The sequence below is a fragment of the Vidua chalybeata genome, chromosome 1 (assembly GCF_026979565.1).
Source record: "Vidua chalybeata isolate OUT-0048 chromosome 1, bVidCha1 merged haplotype, whole genome shotgun sequence".
NCBI lineage: Eukaryota > Metazoa > Chordata > Aves > Passeriformes > Viduidae > Vidua > Vidua chalybeata.
Window position 1 is genome coordinate 84281347 of NC_071530.1, and position 24046 is coordinate 84305392.

Genomic DNA, 24046 nt, shown 5'->3' on the forward strand with positions numbered 1-24046 from the left:
GCATTTGATGGGATGGAAAGAAGAAAATGTTACTATCAGAGAAGGGGGGTTGTGGGGAATTTCACACTAACAACATAAATCTACTGGCAATCTCTCCATCTCACTATGTCAGTGCACTTCAGAGACTGCCTGCACAATTCGTAACCTACACACTGGTCACACCTGGCTCACAGCAGGTCACTGAGGTACTGACCCAGCAAAACACCTAAACAGGTGCTTGGGATGGCACTGAAAAAGTCTGTGGGGCCAATGCCTACAGCTACTTTCCTATTTAAGACCTCTGTAGGGCTACATCTTGCTACCTGCCTTGATCAGCTTTCTCTTCTGCCCTTGCACTTGACCACTTACAAACCAGAAATATTTTCCTTAGTTTGCCCAAGTGTTTTTAAATCTGCTTAAAAGTGCAAATGACATTGAAAAAAATAATTTAAGAAAGTGGAACTGATTACTTCATGCTGTTGAAAAGCCTTTCAAAAGACTGACCACTATTTGCCACACTCTCTGCTTCGGTTCGCATCCCAAAATGTTTCTTAGAATTCAAATGAAGGATTATACACTTGAAACAGAGTAAGAGAAAAAGCAATGGCTGAAATTATTCGTAGTCCTTTCTGCTAAGCTCCAAGGGGAGGAACAGTATTGCAGCTGCATGTAAAAGACTTACAAAACCTAATTCAACAGTTGTCTATTAAAAAAAAAAAAAAAAAGAAAGAACGCAAAATAGCTACACAGACTACAGGTGTTAGATGGTCTCTTTTTGTAGTGATGAAGAACTGAGAAGCACACACTAAGAAGTGCATTCAGTGCTACGCAGTCTTTGCTTCATACAGACAATCTTTGAGTTAAAGGAAGACCTGTAAGAGCCATTAAGTCTCATGTAGGTCTGACTTTGCATGAGAGAACTAAGCCATGAAGTTCACTTAGGAAAACTTCCCCATCAAAGTAAAATGCATTGTGTCCTGTCAGCAAGTGTTTTGCAAATCCTCCCTTACCTGCCATAAGATGTTATTGAGACATATGGTTTCACACGCTACCAAGCAGCTCAGTTTTGCCAACTAACAATAATGCACAGAACAAATATGTGTGGAAATCATGAGATCATCTAATTAAAAGAAATGTTATTGTATGCCACTACTTTTAATGAAATTGAGTCTTCACTGTCCACAGAAGAGGCTGGAAAGAAACCAGGTCCTATTAGCGCTCATCCCTCAGAAATTGTTTGCAAAAGAAAAGAAATTATACCTTAACTGGTGCTGAAAATTTTTGCTGTATCTAAAATCTACATATGCTAATGGGATATTTTAGACTAATATAATGAATCTATGGCTACATGGGATTCAGATTATGCCACTACAAAACAAGTTTTACTGCCTAAAAAAATTTCCATTGTATATTAGAAATAGGGAATCAATGACATACTATTATTCAATTCTGATTTCTTCTAGTAAAGGGCACTGCCATAAATACATCTAATCCTTTCACACAGCAGTTACCACTGGAAAGCCTGACAAGAAATTCCAATTGTGAAAGGCCCAATCCTGGTATAAACTTTTGTTTAAAGGTGGCATTTTTCAGACCACTGCATGCTTGCCACTAAGAACTATATGCTGAATGTGTTATGACCAAATGTGAATTACAAGGCTATTACAGACTATTAAGGGGTTCTGGTAATATTAATTACCAAGAAAGCAAAGCCTGAGCGGTTGACATGTCACTAGAAAAAACTCAAATGGAATTTTGAGTTTGTCTTTGGGTATTTTTTAATGTGCTTTTATTAATGCAAATTAAAAGCCATTGGTCTCATTAGCTGCTGCTTCTTTATTCTAATTTTTTTTTTCAGTGTGTTAACTTCAGAACTTTTCAGTGAAATCAGTAACAAAAGATGAATCAGACATAAAAGGATTTGGGTGGTTAAGGGCGTGTCACCAGGTCTTAATTAAACATCCGAGGGAGATATCTGAGCCAACTTACACCAGACTGGCTGGGTACATCACCGTGCAGAGAATGATGCCATACAGCCCAGGTCTGGAATTGCCACACACAAGCCTAACTTAGCGTGCTCTTGTTAGGTTGTGCCTCCCTAAATCACAATGGTTTGTGCTTTCCCATCAATAAGCCTGACACATATCCATCCCTCTGATGTGCTCACTTCCATTTGGTGCCTGAATTCTGCTTCTGGGCATGCTGAACGTAGAAGTGTGGAGAAACCATGCTTCTAACCTCCTGCCTAAATTCTGACAGGATCCATAAAATGTGCAAATCTCCTTCTTTGTCAGCCAAGGGGCTTGATCCAATAGGTATATTTAAAGCACAACTAAGCTTCACAAAAATGCAACTGCCTGAAAAGGCAGCTATAGTATTTGCCTCTTGTCCTGTCCAAACCCCTGCTACAAGTTTGATGATTCAATAAGAGTATGGTAAATCCAGGTCCAAAACCATTGTCTAGTTGAGAAATAACAAACTTTTCCCTCTTGTGAGGAGAGCAAGACTATTCTCTGTTCAAGGATATGACCATGAATTTAGCTAAAAAGAGACTGAGATTAGGGCATTCATCTGGGCAGGAAGCCATTTGGCTCCTCCAGTTCTAACTTTAGTGACTACTTACTTGCTGGATGTAACATCTGCTTAGCATAAAACACAGAAAAACATCTCTGGCACTGGAAGCCAGAGCTGCCACCGCACTTAAGTTACTTCATTACTGGTCTGAATAGTTAAGCTTGCTCTTGCTCTCTGAGTCACTGAATATTTTGGTATTTTTACAAAAGGGTGCTTCCCACATCAAGAATACCTCACAGCTTTGTTCCAGGCAGTCTCCAGCCCAGTAAATATTTTGGTTTTCTTTTTTACAAAGGAGGAAATAATTCTCTGATGCTGATATCTCTAAAGGCAAAAAAGAGAACTTAGTTCACTCACATTTTGGACAACAGTGGTAGGTGGTAATGCTCTAGAGTAAAAGCTTTAAATACCTGAATCTAACAGCTGATTTGAGATTTGAATCTTGAGCAGAGGCAGGTAACAGACACAGATGGGCAGAGTTTAACAAGCAACTGCTGCTGTGAAGATTTCAGTGGATTCAAAACTTGGGAAATCTGACTCTCGGCTGCTTATATTCCGACTCCAGACACCCACACTGTCAGGTATTTAAAACAGGCACTGCCAGGTATAGTTGCTCCCAATTCCTTTTGTAGATATGACCCAACTCAAGCCCTTTTGATTTGACTCAATTTCTCTGTGTTCATCTCAGAACATTTCTTGACAATACTTCCTTCAAAATGCCCTGCTAAAACCACCACAGAACCTGAAGATGATGACCTATCTTTTTAAAAACAGCAACATGAATACCATGAGCTGTGATGATTTAACTCTGAACCATGCAGTTCTAAATAAAGATACAGGTTCTGGTAACCACTGACTACTTGATAATACTTTATTTATAAAATAAAAACCATCATGGTCACTAAAAAGAAGCTTAAATGCAACTTCTACAAACTTAACACTCAGAAGTCAAATGGAAGGAAGTCCACCCTTAATGATTTCTTTTCAAATCTCATTACCTTAAGCCACTTTTGTGTGGTAAGGGCAAGAGCTGACAAGTGATTTTTGAATGCATGAAGCTGGCAAGTACAAGCTAAGCAGCACAGACAGAACAGGGGTCAGCTGACATGTCTCTTCACCAGATACTGTTTTTAATAGCTTGTAACTTCACCATGCTTTAACCATGGATGCTGAGACTTTCCATTCCAGGTGTCTGCCTTGGGCTAATTTTTTTTTTTTTTTTAAGTTTTTTAGCCAGAGTAGTTTGGCTGGTTCTGAGATGATTTATTTTTTTTTTTTGCACTAACTCCAAGGACCTTTTCTTTGAAGAGGTCTAGTAACACCACATTGTGGAGCAAAAACTTGCAGTCTGGTGGTGGCAGACAGCCACTGTTTCAAGCTCTTGCCTTCTGCTATCACATACTGTAAGAAAAATTTAAGGATACTATAATATGCAAAACCATCTATGATTCACATGAGTGAAGACAGTTAATATCCTGTAAGTGCACACCACAAAAGGAGGTGGCTACAGCTCTCCAGCAGCCATATTCTGGCTGAAAAACACCTTAATGGTCTGCTTAATCTATAACTCTGCTCTGAGACAGAATAAAGTACATGTAGCTCATCCTCTAGCCATTTTTGGATGCTTTGCAGATTAGGGGATTATAAGGATTTCAAGTCAATTTAATAGCATGCTCCCCAGTGAAATTTCCATTCAGTCAAATTTTTCTCCCTCTTGTATCCCAGTTAAATTTCTATTGCTATATATAAAGCATATTGCTTCCTGTCCCTCAGTAGATAAGGAGAAATAAAGTTGATCATTGGCATCTTTACTATTGAAATTCTCTCAATGCCAGCTTAAGCCCTGGGCAAATCTTTTGTCTTACCAAGGCAAGTTAATAGTAATGATTTTTTCTTTTTTTTTCCCCACATTGCATCACAGGCTATCAAAAAAAACCCACCTAACTCTACTGTGATGGTGAACCTTATGCTGAGATATATGGTATTTATTAGATCTCTTTTTCTTCTAATCATGTCAACAGCTGCACAAATGAAAATCTACCTTCCCTAGTGTCATGTTCTGGCATCTAACTACCGGCTTACAGGCACACTTTAATGAAAGACTGGGGTGAACAGCCCTGTCTGCTGCAGCCTTTAGACAACTTTCCATACTCAGTTTGTTGAGTTTCATATTTTGCAAACAAAATTACACTAGGAAACATTGTTTCAAGGCCAGATCACAACCTATATCTTGGACAGTGCATAGATAGCTTTAACTCTACAAAGTGCAACATAACTACCCCAGGATTTGTCCCAGCTAATAAAGAAATAAACGCACTTGATGTGTTGTCAGGAGACCAAGAAGGGAGAACATGAAACCAGGAATTTAAAGCAAACGTGATTGTCAAACACAAGAAAATATTAAAAGTGGATGGCTGTTAACTCAACTTCCATGTAGATGACATGGGCAGAATTCTCATTCCTATTGCCCTGAACAGTACCTGTTTATGTGACATGAAATCCTTGGGAGGAAAGGATATTACCTGATTACCTGGGACCTGACATGGGTGAAGAGAAATAATATTCACTTAACTGTACCTGATTCTTCTTTCCACCCATTCTGAACTGACAAAGCATACTATGAATAGTGTAACTCCTGCCATCAAAGAGGGCAGAGAAGTTACAGCTAGAGTACAAGGCTCTTAAAAGGTAAATCATATATGTTTTTAAAGCCCTTATATTGAAAAGAGTAGTTTAGTTGCCATCACTTAAGAAGCGATCACCAGGATTACTAATGCATCAAAATTCTTGATGATTTTCTTCTGGAGAACAGAGCAGAACTTTTCTTCTGGAGAAAAATCTTGCAATTATTCAGGTACGTTTGTATTATGAAATAAAAAAAAACCCCAAATCTCCCACACATATCCTCAAAGTATCTGATAACTGTTTGGTATTTTAAATGACATGTTTCTTTTCTTCTTGTAGTTTTACATATGAACATACATAACCATAGCATGACAGACTCTTTAAGCAGAGAACTATTGGACTATTTGCTTCATTTAATTAATTGATTCTATTATGGGCAAAACTTACATTCTGACATACACTAAAGACAAGTTATTTTTAAAATGGTGCTGATGAAGTGCTGATGAAGATCCTCCAACATTGCACTGCTGCAGCCCTGTTTGAACCAGAGAAACCCTGTATGATAAGACTTTGTGCTGAAGTTTCGAAACCTCAGATAAGTGTTCCTGGCTGTACTTCTAAATATTTGTTCTCAAGCTGATATATTACATAAACAAAGTCCACATCAGATCTACACATCTTTCAGCACTTGGGATGTGTTTTTTCACTCTTGATTTATGAAAACACGAAGGCCCCAAAAATAAAACCGGCTAATTTTAGTACTGTGTTCCAGTACCGTGTTTTATCTTGATCAACTGTTTATATGAGGACAGTGACACCAAGCGGCAGAGAGAACTCAAGTTCCTTTTTTGTTCCCAGCTGTTGTGGGCTCGAGCTCTGACAGTCTGCCTTTGGCACAGAAAAAGCTGCATACAGCTAACTGTGCTGCAACTTCCAACTGCTTTACCTGTATGTTCTATATTTCAGTAGCATTTGTTTTGTGAAAAGTTAACCTGGATATAAACCTCATCTGCTCAGCACAAAACTGTTCTCAGATTAAGGGAAAGGATTTCTGCTTCATTTACAATACACTGTTGGATTTTGTGTCCTTTACTGGTGTGTGGTGTAATGAATTGCTGCACTTTGAGGATTTTCATGGAGAAGTCTTTTCCTGCATTGTTACACACTCTCCCTAAGCTAACAAATTCTTTTCACCTTTATTTTTGCTGATACTGTGAAAAAGTGTCCCTTCACCTCAAGCATAAGTGTTGACTTTGCCATCTTCACTTTGAAAATCTGCTTCTTCATCAACAATTCAAAGTATTTTTAGAGGCATTAATAATTCCAATACTAATTAGATAAATATGCCACTGAGAATGGTTTGGTGGTTAAAAATTAATATAAGTTGTGCTTGAATAAACACCTAAGGGTCTATTATTTCTTATACTTTTATTCCATTATTTCATATTGCCCAGTTTAAACAAAGAAACAAACAAAGTCAAAATCAATACCCAGAATATAATCATTATATTTTCTTTCCTACAATTCAGTGAGAAATAGTGAGAAAAGGGTTTAAACTAGTCATATGAAAGTTCATGCCTTTACCTTCGAAGTACTTCACAAGTTAACTATTTCTTTATAGGCAAGAAAGATTTTCTTGATCCAGCCAGTGTAACTCCTGGTAGTGTACCAAAAGCAAGATATTTTTCTTTCAGAAATAAAACTGAAACTGCCTTTAGGTCCAACACAGTAAAACCAAAACAGTTTCAGATGACCCAAAACAGTACTAGAGAGCAGACCTGAGGTAACCACAAAAGAGGAAGCCTCTAGTGGATGACATTTTGCCAATAATCCTATCTCAGCAATGGAGCTTCTATATGATGATCTCTAAATACATAATTCACATATATGGGCATGTAAGATACCACTTAGTTGGAACAGGGATACTTAGTTCCACTGAAGTAAATGAGGTATCTTTTGAACAAGCAGTATAACAAATTATTCAGAATGATTGAGGGTCTCAAATCTAGTCCACGAGGAATTGCTGAGCTTTTAAAATTATGAAGTGTTTTTGCTGGTGTTTCCATTTGAATTTATCTTAATAAAAAATTATCTACGTCAACTATCTGTACCAAGTTTGCAACATTTTTGAATTTTTCTCCTAAGGCATCACAATTGTTGAACTTTTTCTTGAAGCCCATCTAGCCTCTTGAAGAGATGGACTTTCTGTGCTGCTGAGTGAATCTGTTAGACTTATTTAATACACCTTCTACAAGCTTGAACACAATACTACCAAATTCAATGCAACACAAGGTCAACACATTCTTCATGCGCTCATGTTTTAGCAGGATTGGTGCTCATACAAATACAGGTGTCAAATCAGAAGTGAAAGACAAACACTAAACAAGGGCTACATTGTTCTTCAAGATTAATTCCTCTTATGAAGAAAGTGGGAAAAAGTTAAATCTCCAACTTGCTCATTTAACTGAATAAAAATAAAACATTTTTACCTCGTCAAGAACCCTTTCCTCCCTATAAACTGGCACCTTTAGAAGATATTTACATGGTCAAAATGGTTTTCAAATCTTTTTTCATCAATGTCAGAGGGAAAAAAAATTTTACAATTTGCCCTATAAAAATCCCGAGAAATATAAGGTGATGTCTCTCCTCTGGGGAAAGCACCAAACACCTTTACCATCATATTGTCACTTGTGATTCCTACTCTTCCTCATTTTTTTCTAGTACTTGCGTATCAAGATATTGAGATTAATTTTTAATGGCAGTGAATAGAAACCACAAAATTATTTTATTTTGGCAGAGCTTGTGATGCTTTTTCTATGCTTTTACTTAGTCTATTTCAATTACACATGATCACCCTCTTCTAGAACTTTCCTTTAGTAAGAGAGGTCTATTTATCTATTAAACTTTATGGAGTTGCCCAAATTTTTAGTATCACAAGAAACTTTTCCATTTCAGTAATCTTTTATTATGAAGTCTTCACAGATTTGCAGAGTTTGGTGGTTTTACACTCCATAGCCAATCAATTTTCTATTTCTCCTTTTGGATTCCTCTCATATTACTCTTTTCATCTGGGATTTGTTCTCTTATTCCTTCATTTTTTCCACAGTTCCCTGGCATCCTTCTCTGTGGCTAGTGAGTTCTATATTTTGCAGATCCACACTCCTTTTACAAAGTTCTGTTTATGAAAGGGGGATTCAGAGCTGAACCTCACATTTCAAACTTCTATCACATCATCAGTTTTCTCTAGGTTTTGAAAATATGATAACAAAAAGTCAAATTATTTAAAAAAGTAATAAAAAGATGTGCCATTTATTATAGTTACTATACCACCAGAACCATCTTAGAAAATATTTAGGATTCACAATTCCTAATCTGATACCTTCCTATTTGGATCGTCATAAATTGATAGACTGTCACTTAATGTTTCTAAATGTGGTTTACAGGATTTTAATACACCAAACCCTACTGAGATACTTAACAAAAATCCTATCTGTTTTTTCCAGTGTAAACTCTTCAACCCCAAGCTCCTTATGAAACAAGTAGAATGCTGCCATGCTGCAGAAGTCAGATACAGGGATGAAAAGGAAAGGTGTGGTTTTATAAGAAAAGCCCCCTATAAATAGCTTTGGTAAGGCGAACATTGTCTTGCATCATGCAGGACTGTCACTGCATGTCTCAACACCCAAGCTCTTCTCTCTCACAACTGCTAGGAATTTAACACTGAAAGAAAATTTATTCATAGTGAAGCTAAAAAGCTTTATTTGAAGACAATGCATTATATTTTAACTTCATGAAGATATGCAAACTGTGCACTCATGTAACAAAGCCTGCTAAAGCATAAGCTACTTCTACTTGGCTAAGCATCAGGAACAGCAGTGGTTTCTGGTTAATTCAAACTGCAGGAGCTAATAAGAATGCAATAGCATCTATAAGCTGTGTTAGTACTTACATCCAAGCTTCCTTCACTTGTAGATGCAGAACTAAAAACATCCTCCTCACCACAATCTCTGTTCATCCTCAAGCATTCTTCTGTCTGCAACACAAACAAGTGTCCTACACAGCAGCAGCAAAGGAAACCAAACTGCAAAAACATGCCAGAGCAAAATACCAAACCCCATCACAGAACCAAGACAAACTGTCTCAGTAGTGCTGGACCTCATTGCTGAGAAACTCTGAAGTAGTCTACAAAATTCTCTGATGTAGGCAAGGAGCTAAGAAAGCCATCAGCAAAAATATTTAAGAATACAAGAAAAAATTCTTAGGCAAGGATAAAAATAGGGAGTAACTAATTCCTATAATATCAGGGACCAGACTGCTAGTCTCTACTATACCCACAGACACAATGAAACCAGCAGGGAGCTCCTTCCTTGCCATTTCTCCATGAAGGAACTGTTTCTGTGTGCTAGCATGTACCTTACTTAAGCCTAGATCCCATGATTGTCTGCATAGCACCTCTACTCTACTGATTGTTTAGCAGTGTCAATTTGATCTGGACTTAGCCTCAGGCAAATGACTACACTTAACATCGAAAAGAAATGGCATTCATGCCACCTTTAGGTGTTTTTATGCCAGCTGCAGGAGAACAGAGGGTAACTGATCCAGCATAAAATTAGAATGGAAGAGAACAAGATGATACCTGATCTGGCATTAAGCCTGCCAGTACAAAGTCAACCAAAGAAATACTTTTATCAAATTTGTACTAGCCATGGGAGTAGGACTTTTCTTTCATTCTATATCACAGTGTTTTCAATATAATGGAAAGGCTTTTTTTAGAAAAGTTAGATCTGGTGTATTGTCCTACCACAATTACTGCTCTCAGTGAGCCAACTGAGAAAGAAAGCATGTGCATGGGCATGGAAATCTGAGCATAGGCCTGTAGTGTGCAGTGACATCTGATCCAGGACAGTTTGCAACACAGGCTAACACTCTTCTTCTCTTGCAGAAGAAATTGCCTTCCCCTTGCAAATGCCTGCAAGTCTGCAGTCCTACTACTGTGCAGAACTTTGAACATTCTTCCTATCAAATAGTTCTAATATAGAGACTGTGCATGACCACATACACTCCTCACCACTGCAAATGATAATGCAAACAAACAAACATAAAACAAACAAAAATAGACAGACCCAACTTAAGCCTTGCGGGGGAGTAAAAATGTAAAAAACCCATAAAGAGCAGAGTTTAGGCACCCTGGGGTTTTGATTCCAGGTCCCTGAAATCACAAGGCATCCCATCATCTAATCCCTTCAAAAACCTACCAAATCTTTCATTAAAAGAACTTTATTAATTTGCCCCCATCCTGCTAAGTCTGTTCAGCAGTTTCACTGCTGTTTTGGTTAGAAAGCTTTCACGATAGCAAGTCAGATATATTATGCCTAATTAACACCTGCTTGCTCCTGTGTGCTCTGCTCTTCTTCAGTTTTAAGTAATTCTTCCACCTATGGTGTTTTAAATTCCCAGAGGTTTGTGAAGGCAACAGTGACCTCTTGCTTGACTAAACAAAATGGCTGATTTAGTTTTTCCTACAGAGTAACTGCCATTTGAAATTAAGTGCCCAATAAAGGAATGACCAAGGAAAATCAATTAACTTGTCAGGACTATCAGCAAGAAAGACTTTTCCTCAGATTTAGAAGCTGTTTCTCATACTTATTTGTACAGCTCCTACTTTTTCCCAGGTCAAATACAATTTTGAATTTAATTCACCCTCAATGTCCTTAGCATTTTTTTCAAATTTTTATTTTGAAAAACTCATAGGATCTTTTGCTTTTATAAGCAGAGAAAGAGAACAAAAAAAAAAAAGAGAGGAGCTTGAAATCTTTGAACACATTTCCAACTCAGCTGCGAGAAACCCACTGCAGTAACCATTGAATTAGGATGCTTTGTAGAAACTTTTGCTAAGATTGTAAGCATTAATACTTTAAAAGTTAAAACTGATCTGCTTCAGGAGTTAGAACTGCAAGGACACAGATTTCACACCCAAGTTCAGTAAAATGGAATGAGAGGACAAGGTATGATGCAGAAATTGGATGCTGTAATGTGTTTGCTTCTTCCAGAGGAATTACAGCCCCACAGCATGCTCTAGAGGCTCAGGCTGACATCCCTTGTTTGTCCTTGATTCTTCTGAGGAGATACAGTATTATCGCCCCAGTTATGATTTTTTCCCTTCTATATAGGAAGTATTTTCTTACAGTGGAAAAAGACTCTGAAAGTGACCGACTCCTTATCTCATAAAATAGTTCTCATGTGTCCTTTATAAGATAGTAAGAATAGTTTAGTATCTATGACAGAAATAAGGTTTTCCAACATGGTAATTCAAAATGTCCATAAAGGATTCTATTCCCTAGCAAAAGCACCACAAATTTAATAGTGAATAAAAAGGCAGACAACTGTGAGAGATTTTGAAAAGCCTTCACAGTTTTGCAAATGTGACTGAGATGACTGGATAAGTAAAACACCAGTCCATTAACAAGCAAATGTCTCTTTCTGCCAGTTAATCAGATACGCAGCACTCCAAAAGCCTTGGAGAGTTTAAACTAGAAAAAAGAAAGCTCCCTTTTTCCTCTGACATCCTAGAGTATTAAACACTTTACATCCAAAATCATTTAACACCAATATTTTTAGTAAAGACTACAAAAACTATGGAGTTAAAAGCCCACTATTTTTTCTATGTTAAGTCAGAAAGTTCTTCTGTGATAAACAAAATATTCTTCATAAATGCATCTCAACAGAGTTATTTAATACAAAATTTCTTTCCTAAATTTTTCAGTTCAAGAATACAAAGTTAAAAATGGATAACACGTATCCCAGCAGACACTGATCGTTCAATTCAGTGTTATTTCTTCTATACCTGATTCATCAGCTTTAAAGACTTGGAGAAGGCAATGGGGTGACTGCACAGGGCTTCCGAGAGGTAAAAATGCTTTAAAAGAGATTATCACCCATGCACAGAAGAGGTCATAAGACACATCTACTTTGTAATTAAATTGTTCTGTATTACATCAGTCCTTTCATAAATGCATTTTATAATGTAAGTACTACTAAAAAGCAGACACAGATTGCTTGAAACTACTGCCCTTTTTTAACACCTACTGAACTCACAGCATTGAAAAAAAATAAAGAAAAAAGTAAACGGTCAACATGCTTGACTCCTTCAATAAGCAGGTGATCTCTCCATCAGGCTGCACTGATTGCATATAGTTTATGCCCCTGTTAACAGATTTGTCTCTGAAAGGAAAAGGAAGGCAGGCCAAACAAATGCTACCACTCACAGACATAGCAGATCTGGAAAGAAATAAATTCTCTTTAGTGAGCAGTACACTGCTGGGCACTTACCTTGCTGCTTCTTCTATCAGCATTAAACAATCCCAAAAGTCTTGCCTTTTCTTTCTCTATTGCATCACTGCTTACTGAAGCCTTTCGATTTGGTTCTGAAACAATTTTAATGGAACAGCTGTTACATTTTTGAAATAAAGATTCACAAGATGAGTACTTTAAAGTGGGTTAGTGCTGGATTTTTATCAATCAAAGATGTTATGGACTGGGTTATCTAAGTAACAGCCAGATCCTACACTTACTTTGTCATCAAACTTTCATGTGTTCTGAGTATATTCCAAAATCTAATGGAATAATTTAATATAGCGCACTAGATTTTCAATCACAATCCAGTAACCCTAATTAAAAGGCAAAATATGAGCAAATTGCTTATGACTTCAGAAATGCTTGTTAGATACATCCCTTAAATCTCATAGAGTACCATAATACTAAAAAACCCCAAACACCTAAAAAAAGATATACTGGTGAGTATCTTTAACTATTCATAGGTCTGACCTAATATTGTGAACTTAAACAAGAGATTCTAAATGTGTGATTTGGATAAAGCTCTTCCCCCTGTTTCCAAGGGGAAGGAAAAAGACCCTCCTCTTGGAAACAGGGCACTCTTTAAAATGTGAATTAGCTGGTTGTGGTCATCTTTCTTATCTTGATGCCTTTACTTCAGGTGGGAAGAGAGGGGAGTTTATAGGTATTTCAGGCTGTAAGAACTCATATGTGTCTTTCTTGAACCTGCTTAAGAAATTGTATGAGTTCTCATACCATTTAGTATCCCTACAGTTTCCCCCTTCAGTTTCTCATCCACAAGCTGGATGAACAAAATGAGACACTCATGCATTACAGGAAACAACATTGCTCATTTAACACACAGATAATGAAGCGCTCCCACTTTTTTAAATGGCCTCTGCATAATGTTATAAATATTTCCTCCTGATTCCAAGCACATTAGATTATTCCACTAGCATTCAAAAAGTTTAATTCACAGGGGAAAAAAACACTTTCTCTTGTAAATATTTGCTTAATAACAATTAAAATTCAAATTCAAAATTACTTACTTGTTGACACAAAATAAAGTTTTACTTCACCCCAAAAACCTCATCCCAGAACTCTTGTAAACTTATTTGCATAAAATACAAAGTGATTTTCACACAGATCACTTTTGCATATAAACAATCTCATGTGTCAGAAGGTGTTAAACATATACAATGAACACAAAGGACAACAGGGAGAAACTATCCTTAAGAAAGGCTGCAACTGCACTGCAAAGAAATACAGTAGTGAATGAATGCTTTTCTTAAATACTAGGCACTACATACGCTGATCTCTTTCTTGGGGCTGGGCTGCAACTAGATATGGATTATGATTCCTTTTCTTGCATAGTCTTCAACTACAAACAATGCTAACATAGCAGCTGATCACCAACACTGCCATTGAACATTGTGTAACACCAATAAACTAGGATTTAAGTAATGCATATAATTTCAAAATAATTAGTCTTTATTAATCTGTGTAACTTTTTCCTTAAATAAATATGAAGTATATATTTCATCTAGTGATGAAATGATCTCCACGTAAGACGAAGCCACAGCAAGTAATAATGGACGACTGGGGGAATAGTGCTGCCATTAGTGAAGCCAAGAGGCCATGAGCTAAGATTTGCTCGATGGCTGCCACCTACTGTAGGTGGACTTTCTTTATAAAAATTTAAATAAGTTATCCAGTTTTACTTTGGTTGTGTTGTGTCTACTAGTAATGCAAAGAAGTAAAGCTCATTAGAAATCGACGATACCTTTCTTGAGGATAATTAATTTAAGCAATGTATTAAAACAGACTCAATAGGGAAAAGGACATACTAAATACACACATTTTCTATTTGACTAGAAGCAGAAGCACTAACATAATCTAATCCAACCCCAAGTACTGTAACAATTCAGAAGTCAGTATCAGTTACCCAATGTGTATGTATACATTTGATATTAAAGTGCTTTGCTGCATGTATATTGAAAACAGTGGAAGATCTCACAGACATCAAAGTTTTCTGCCTTTGCTACAAAATAAATTTTGAACCCAAGAGACCTCGGAAATGTTAGGAACTGTGAAATTTACTTAATAATGATTGAGGTAAACTGAACAGGCTTGGACTCTACAGAGATACACCACACCACAAAACAGTTAAAGAGCAGAATTTATTACTTGCTGGTGTTTTAATGGCTATTGCTGAAGAGACAGAATGTATTTGTTCTTAGCAGAAGCACAAGACATGTAAGCAACACTTTGAAAAGACAAAACAGATAAAAATAGCTTGTTTCTCTATGGCATTTCACTCAACACTCTTAAAGATCTACCTACCAAACCCACATTACACATAGACTGAAGCGAAAGGGTTAAAGACAGAGTGAAGCTTCCCCGCAGCAGCATTGTACAGTACCTCTATAGTTCAGAGAAGGTTCAGACTGAGTTTTTGATGGAGGAACTGGAAAAGTCAGGCAATGAAAGGATAAGAGAAAACACATTAAAGTTCTAATATTGCCCTGTAAAGCACAATATTCATTAATTAGTCCTAGCACCTCTTTTCCTAAGCATTACAGAAAAAAATGTTGACCGACAACACACATGCAGAGCTGCTACTGAAGCAGTTTAGCTGCATTTGTATTAATTCCTGATTCAGTCATGAAGCTGCTTTGACTGCTAAATAGAATTAAGTAAGTAGGTGGCAGCAGAGCTTTTCTTTTAATAATCCTTCAGCTCTTGGTGTTTTCTGTTTCAGGCAAGGGAAGAGTGTGGAGTTTTTCTAGAATCTGCTCTTATAAGCACAGCCTATGGCTTTCAGCACCTGTGAGACCTAACTTGTTAGTGAGAATGTGTTTTAAAAATCTATTTTCTGTTAAGGAAACAGGCTAGATACCCATTCAATGCACAAGTCACAGACCAACTGCTACTGAAACCAGTGGGTTTATTCCTCTTGGATATTACAAATGAGAACACTGCAGAAGAAATTTGCTGAAACAAAGAAAAAATTCTTGTAAATTTTACGTGCATTTACTGTTTTTGTCAGACAACATGGTGGTAAGAGGAAAGCACAAAAGATTGAATTATACTCAGGATCAGGGGGGGTTTTATCATAATGAAAGGAGAGGAATATGGAAAGGTTAAAAAAGAATAGAATATAAAAAAGAAAAGCTGATGTAGAGAGCAGCACATTATGATGTGTAGATCTTTGTGGGTTCTTTCAACTCAATATATTCTGTGATTCTGTGATAATTTGCTACTATAATCCCAGCCCTGTAGTAAAGTCTTGGTTCTGACTGTATAGGCTACAACCAAATTTGAGGACCAATACTGTACCAGCATACATACCACCATTTTCATTTGAAAGGAAAGACTTTACTGAAGGCCTATGATAATTACTCTCTAAGTTGTCCCTGAAGTACGTTGAATTAATCCTGTTGACTATACTCCACATTCAATATGTTGCTCCAAAATAGTTAGCTTAATTACAGTAAACATGTCTTGAAAAAAACAAATGTGCAATTGAGTTATGACATGCTGTCGGCCTCTTTTGGGAACATCTCAGCAATTCAAAAGAAAAGGAGATATTTAGTTTACTTAGAAGTCTAAACTCACTGAAACTTGACCTGCACAGAGGTAGAACTGCCACTTATCAAAGAGTTGGAAAGAAGAGACAGAATGTCAACATAAATAAATAATTTTATAAATAAAAAATAAGCCTACAGCTCAGCACCTACAAGAATGACGTTATCTAAACAATAAATAAGGACATATACCGTGCTGGAAGTGGTAGCAATTGAGAAAAACTGCAGGAGACAATTTTAATGAATATCACTATCTGACCTCAAAGGAAGTAGTGCTTCCTTTTTTTTATTTATTATGTGTATTTTTATTTATTATTTATTATGTGTATTTTTAAAACAGATATCTTTTAAAGTATATCACAGAATTATGTTATTTGAATACATAATCAGGCTGATAAAACTCAACTCCCAGAAGCTACTATTACAATTTTGTCTATGAGAACAGAAAGTGAGGATAGGTAAACACGAGAACAAAATTTTAAATACAAATACCTCTTAGCTCCTCTTCACTAAACCATCAGTAACTGTGCTCTTTGGAGGAATGGTCTCTGATCCTGTCCAGTCTGTTTCTCATAAGCCCTGGTCTGTCGCCTCTGCCTCTCAGCTTTCACAGCTGCCATGACTATGGCATGTCTCTTCTTTCCTTCTCTCCAGTCCACAGCACAGGTAGGTGACAGAGACTGCCTGGATGAGGCCCCTTGTATTACGTGCACCTCTACCAACAGCAGCTCTGGGACACAGCAAAGCTCCTCCTTTTGCCCTGCCCTAGGCCAGCCTGCACCCTGCCAAAGTCCAGCCCAGCCTGGCGCAAGGCCCAAGAGCATCCAAGGACGGCTGGGCACATTGCTGACCTGGCTGCTGCTCTGGGCACAGCACACTGAACAAACCTGTGCTGCTCTCTGGTCTGAGATCTCACTCTGCTGTTTCAGCTGGACCCAAAAAGAATGGCAGCATGAATGCTTTTAATTGCCCACAATATAGTTGTCACATCACAACCCTGCAGCGACTGCTCAGTCTTGGCTCACCTTTTTTTCTGTCCCAGGCATACAGCTCCTTTATCCCTAGCTCCTCCAAGGACTTGGTAAGCTCCAGCTCTTCCCCAGTTATGCCGTCCCGCAGAAGAACAATGTGCTCTTGACTGACTTCACACTTCTCACAAATAGCTGGGATGATGTTGTGGAGAGGCACCTCTGGACTAACTCGAACCACAGCCTTCTGTGTCTTCAGGTAGTTCACTACCAGCCTCACAGATTTCTGCAGAAGCAAACACAAACTCTCAGTCCCCCTTCTGTGGTGGATAGACCATCCCACAATGAGAAAAGCACTGGGGATTTCCATGTTGTCTTGACTATTCCTAGGCAAACTTACCCCACATTGCAAAAAGTAATATTTTAAAGAATAAAATCTCAGACCTCGCTTTCCACTAACGAGACATTCACAAGAACACGCGAAGAAGGAAAAGGAGTCAGAGGCATTCATAATGTAAAGGTTTACAAGTCTCACTCTGAAAGGTGAGAGAGTATAATTAGATATAGTTATTAGAATAATAAAAAATTTTAGCAAACATTTGGAAAATGACTACTTCTTAATCTTCACTGTATTGTGAAATACATTTATTAATGATCAGCCTTCTCCCATATCTTCAATGAAGATGGTGCACAAAATATCACCAAAATACTATCTACACAAAACCCCACTCTCATTTCAGCCATTACTGCAATTTTCAATTGCCCTAATCTTCAGATTTTCATCTATCCAACCACATGCAACATACCATTTTGTTTAAATGTCTAGACTAGCCTCTACTAATCTACGTGCAAAACATTATTAGTTAAGCTAGTAAAGCAGGTTATATTCAATCCCAAGTCTTTCCCATCTGGTTTAAAGATGGAAAGATTGGAAGAACTGAAATCATAGGAATGGAATGGTGTTTCAAGGCATCATTTTAGCCCTCCAGAGTACTGACCTCAGGGACCCTTGGCAGAGGGCGCTTTGCCTTCTCTTCTGGAATCTTCTCTTTCAGAAGTACTGTCTGTACATCCAGTGCTCCTATCAAAGTGTTTGGCTTGTAACTCAGAACTTGTTGAGTTCCTGAAGACTTCAGTTCAAGACTATGTTGAGATGGATTTAAGTGATACTGGCTGCATAAATCAACCAATACATCCATCACAGCTTTACTACAAGGAAGAAGAATTCAGTGTTAGCATGAGAAAAAACATTGCTAGAAAATTTACCTCAGTTTTAAGATGGGGGGATAAAAGACAACACAAGCTGTGGATGTGCCACTAGTTTACCATCTTTGGGAGGGAACAGTGCTAGTGCTTTGAAATGTTAAACAGATCAGATAAAATGATAGGAAATAAATATATTCACACTTCAGTGTCTGTTTATGAGCTCACAACTATTCAGTATCAAGCAGACAGCAGTGCCAATCATAGCACTAACAAACATCAGCCAAGAGCAGAAAAAGCATCTTATTTACTTCCAGACCACAGATGACAGAATATTCTGAGTTGGAAGTGACTCTCAAGGATCCAACAAGTCCAATGCTTAAGTGAATGGTCCATATGGGGACTGAACCCACAACCTTGGTGTTATTAACACCATGCTCTGACTGGCAGTCATAATGTACTAAATTGATACATTAAATGCTCCAGTTCAAATTCTATTTATTAATGTGAAGACAAGATATGAGTAAATTATGAACTCACAGTCTGGTAAACTCCACCTAGATTTGAACAATCACGTAATCTAAAATGGAGTACTTAAATCTGGAACCAATGGTAGATAGGGCTCATTTTTCCAGTTTACAGCTTTGAGATCTCCACATCCATTTGACACCAGCAATTACAAGAGATCCTGTCCATATTTATTTTGGTGAAGATATTAACCCTGTACAAAACCATTTGGTTTTGAGTGTCCCCATTATCAGCAAGTCTTACTGCAGTATGATTCTTAAAATATAAGGTTTCAAAAGAGACAGCAACGGTCCCTCTCTTTTCGTGCCTCTGCACAGAACTACTCCATTCTGTGTCAAGAACTCAATATGCACTGGAGCTTGATACTGCCTAATACAGCAGATATGAATTGTGCTCCCCCACACTCCAGAAATTATCTACAGTGGTAATGAAGGATTATTTTATTTTCCCAGCCTTCTCCTCAAAAATTCTGTAAAGGATCAGAGAAAACAGGTTTATAAAAATGGGTAATTTTTCTAAAATGTTTTGGTTTCATAAACCAGTCTGTCGCCAGTAAAACAACGTAAGCTAAAGAAAAACTTACCAGCTGTAGCTGGAACCTGTCCTGTACAGTGGGATATCTAACTTCTAGCAGAAGTAAGAAAATTAACGCACAGACAGCAAATATGCCAAAAGAACTGGCACTTCTTTTAATGTTTTAATTAGGAAAATTGATACAAATTCAAAATTCAAGCAAATTCAAAAAAAAAAAAAAAATCTTCCACAGGTTATTAGCCATCACCATTACATCTGTAGCTCAAGAATTACCCTTAAGCTGCAAGCCGTTGGCATCTGGGAAACTACTGTGTGGAGGGCCAACAATCTTCTTTCTATAGGTATGTTGTTGGCCTACAGCTGCTCAAGAAGTTGGTGAAGAACCCCGGTGGGCTAGTGGCAAAGACAACAAAAATGGAAAACTAGACCAATTCCTTATTACCTGGTAGGTCACAGCTCTTCTCATGAAAGAGAAGAGGAAGGACCTTCTTTACAGTAACCTTTATCAAATTTAACTGAGTTACACAGTGTGATCTGGAAAAGTGGCAAGCATGAAAAATTTAAATAACATGACCTCATTGAAAAAGGAAGAACTCAGATGATGATGACTGAAGATCAAATAAGGAAAACAGATGTCATTAATATGTATACAACACTTCAGAACAGAGTGCATTGTGGCAACTGCTAACATAGCACAAATACAAATGTGTAGCATCCAAATCAAAACTGTATCAGCTCATTTCATGATGACTCATTCTGACACTGTCTCCAAGTTGAAAATATCTGTTTCACAACCATGTTCAATTCATATGCTACAGACCAACAGACATTTACACGTACTAAGTCCAAACTACAGGAGAATCCCACCTACTCCAGTATTTACATGAATACTCATTAAGCTGTGCAGTGCACGCGTTTTTGAAGTGCTTATCAGTTCTTCTGATACAGATCTCAACTTGTCTGTTTACAAACATATTTCTTTTAAACTAAAATTTGCACGTGTTTGCTATCCCTCAGAATTCTTACTATTGTTTCAGAGAAAACTAAATAACCTGGCAGAATCATAATACATGGTGTCCTATGTGCTTGATATTTATATTTAAAGTGGAACAGTAATATATTTCTGTAGTGCATAATACAGTGACAATTCATTCAAATTTGGACAGTTATCTTGCCTCTTGAAGAAGTATTTGTAAAGAGAAGACAGTTCATCAAAATAACAATTTATGATTCCACACATACACCACTGAAATTACAAAATATAGTCAGAGCAACAGTACCACAACTATAACAAAATCAGAATCCACACCAGGCATCAGAGATAAGTTACAGACAATTATACAACTTGAACAAATTTGTCTGGACAATGGACAATCCAAAAATCCAGCCAAATCCGAGGTTTCACCTTATTGCTGATTACAAACAGGCATGCATTAAATATAACACTTAAGGAAGCCTGCAACATCCCAACCTGTGCCATGCTGCTCAGAATACACAATTGTTCCATGAAAAGCATCCCCAGCCTTCATCTGTACCATTTGAAAGTACAGCTGAATCTTTTGAAAAAGCTTCAAAGCAAATTGTATGCTCTTTAAAAAAAATGTAAATTCAGGGAAAAATTTTCACAAAACTTCTGAAGTGTAAAAAAAAAAAAAAAAAACCGAAAAAAATCTTGTATTTCAATCAATAGAAGAGAGCTGAGAAACCCTTGTAGTGAAGTTATTCTTATATCAGATTTCCATGGCACCAACTTGAAAAAATTTCTTTCCAAACCATAATACAGTACAGCTTCATTTTAAACGGGAGTTTTATTTCAACTAACTCCACGTATATTCTACACAGAGAAGAGAGTCGCTAAACAGCAAGAGAATAGTAATCTACTAATCTAGACCAACTTTTATTTCTAACCTTGGGCTGAATATGGCTCTTGGAAGATGCAAAGTGTCAATCCTTCCTTTGCTTCCATCTTGTTCCACACAGATCTCCACTGTCTATTAACCTGCTTGGACATCTGGTAGAAAACACACTCTGTTTTGAAATTCAAGCAGGTCTTAAATCTAAAGCTGAAATGAAGTTAAATATGTCCTGCCTTTCTAACTACTCAATTAAGAAACACCTTACTTTTTCATTTTGGTATGATATTGCTGAAATTTTTGGTGGAGTGACCAAACACTACATAATAGACACCAAAGGTTAATGACTGACAAGCAAATACTAGAGCACAGAAACAAAATTGGAAAGAGAACACAATTTAAGACTCAGACAAGAAGGTCCATATGACTATTCTTAGCAAAGGAGAGCACTTTGGCTCTGTTTTGATATTTTATTACTAAGCCATTTGACATTTAATGCCAATTCTGGACAGTAAAGAATAAGTACTTTGTCTGCAATACCTATCAGACTGAAGTTCTGATCCAGTTTGACCAGACCGCTTGTTTCCTGCTGTTCTCCAGTAAAATGCAGCAGGGGCCTATGGTTTTTAGGAAGTATAAAACAACTGAGATGTTTTGGGTGTGGTTTTGCTTAACAGCCTTGGATCACACAGAGAAAACCATTTTAAAATCCATTTTAAAGGACTTATAAAAATAAATGTGCACGGTAAAAATTGTATTCTATCAAACAAAACAAAGGTTTTTTTAATCTTCTACTTTCATACTACAAATGCCTTCCAGTACCTAAACAGGTCTAGAAGAAAGCTGGAGAGGGACTTGTCATAAGAGCATGTGGTGATAGAACAAGGGTAATAGTTCCAAACTGAGAGTAGGCTTAGATTAGCTATTAAGAAGAAATTCTTCACTGTGAGAGTGGTGAAGCACAGGAACTGGTCCAGAGAAGCTGCAGATGCCCCATCCCTGGAAGCATGAGAGACCAGGTTGGATGGGGCTCTGAGCAAGTCCTTGGTGCATGGCAGGGGGAGTCTTTCTAACCCAAAGTATTCTGTGATTCCATAACTTAAAGAACAAATTGAAAAATAATCTTAAACTGGAAGACAGAATCTTCTTTATTTAGGTCAATGTCAAATACACATTAAAAATCTACATTAGAGTATTATGTTTGTTTTCCAGTCAATTGCTATAGGGGTGGATGACCCAAAGGCTCTAATTCTTTCACTATTTGCATTTAAACTAGAAAATAACATTAGTCTTTATTTTTGCATGCTTCAAAGTACAGCAGGCACTTCATGAAAAGATTACAACTTTTTCTACACAAAAAAAATGTACACACTAAGTAGCAAGCTGTATCCAAAAAAGTTCAGGAGATGTGATAAATAAGACACTTATGTTTTCTATTTCTTTTCTTAGCTCGCTCCTGTACATTTGGCTCTTATTTTCCACAACTGAGTAAGTCCACAGAAGGACCATCAAGATGACACATGAGACAGAGGACTGTGCTTTTCGAGCCTTAGAACAAGAAAGGTGAAGAGAGATCTTGCTATTGTCTGTGATTATGAACTGTAGGGTTACAGAGACAGACTCTTCTTGACAGTGAACAGCAAGAGGACAAGTGGCAAGAGACAAGTGCTGAATAGGAAATTCCATTTAGGTACAAGTAAACATATCATCTCCATAGAGATGGTTCCAGCCCTGGAAAAGAGGTGCAGAGAAACCTTTTCCCTGAAGGTATTCAAACTTGCCTAGAGACTGTGTGTTCCTTCCAACAAATTCTAGTACAACTTTTTTTTTCCCCTTAGCCTATACTGAACTGCTGTAGTATTGACCTGACTCTTATTCAGTATTTAATTAAACTAATTTTCAATCCTTTAGCCATGTGCCCTGTTTATCTTCTTCTGACAACACCTCTTTAATATTTTACCAACCTGGGCTGATTTCACACTTTCAATCTTTCCTGAGACACTGTTCTGTATGTTAAGCTATAAACCCACAACAAAGAGTATATTACTGAGAATATGTGAAAATATTCTTTCTGAATATTCTGGCATTACCCTGTACTGAACTCTGTCCTCTAATATTTGCAGAATCAGACTACAGCTTTGGCTAGTTTATTACTACATCTAGTGTCCTGCTCTATGTGCATCAGATGTATGAGAGTATTTGTGTAACATGTAAGATAACAGCAGGAGCAACAACGGTCCAGTTTACTTTTCTGCATATTGGTCATCCAAGTGTTGACAGCTCCAAAACAAACTTCACTTAGTTTCAAACATCCCCATTTTTCTACAGTGCATTCAAATACTACTGAGTTCCAAGCTGCTGTGCTAATGTCTGTATCTGTGTTAATCAGTAAGTCCTCCTCAGCGTCACCAAGTGTGAACAGAGACAGATGCGTGATCCCTTTACTTACAGGTTACCCACTGAAAGTATTACCTCTGAGAATCATGAACAGAAAACTGATAACTTGGGAGCTTTTCCATTTGTTTTCCATCTAAATGTCTACCCACCATCACCTCTCTCAGGCCTGTTAACCATTTGTGTGGATGTGCTACAGATCTACAAGCATGAAATGTGTAAGTGGCCAATGTTACCATTTCAGTGGCCAAACCTATCATTTCAGCACATCAGTTAGTGCTCACACACAAGTACAAACACAGAATAGAGTTTCCCTCCTTTTCAAGGGGAAGTAGGCTAACAGTTTTTCATGAATACTTCTATATGTTTTACAGCAGAGTTGCCAGGGATCAATTCTTTCAAAAAGAAAACTTTGTTAATGCTACTCTACCACTGTATACACTCCTTAATGACCCATCTTTGTACTAAA

At 37.3% G+C, this 24046-nt stretch overlaps 1 protein-coding gene across 2 annotated transcripts in view; it reads right to left on the reverse strand.

Moving 5' to 3' along the window:
* The window catches only part of COBL (cordon-bleu WH2 repeat protein), a 155629-nt gene that overhangs the window by 86230 nt on the left and 45353 nt on the right, over positions 1 to 24046 (reverse strand). Inside the window, exons 3-6 of one of the 2 annotated variants that reach the window (XM_053957917.1) lie at positions 18064 to 18274; positions 17123 to 17351; positions 14933 to 14977; positions 12508 to 12602 (exon numbers count right to left, since the gene is read on the reverse strand). In XM_053957917.1, the coding sequence (XP_053813892.1) occupies positions 12508 to 12602; positions 14933 to 14977; positions 17123 to 17351; positions 18064 to 18274 (580 nt within the window). The remainder of the gene's footprint in view (positions 1 to 12507; positions 12603 to 14932; positions 14978 to 17122; positions 17352 to 18063; positions 18275 to 24046) is intronic. The other variant, XM_053957926.1, reaches the window with a different exon arrangement.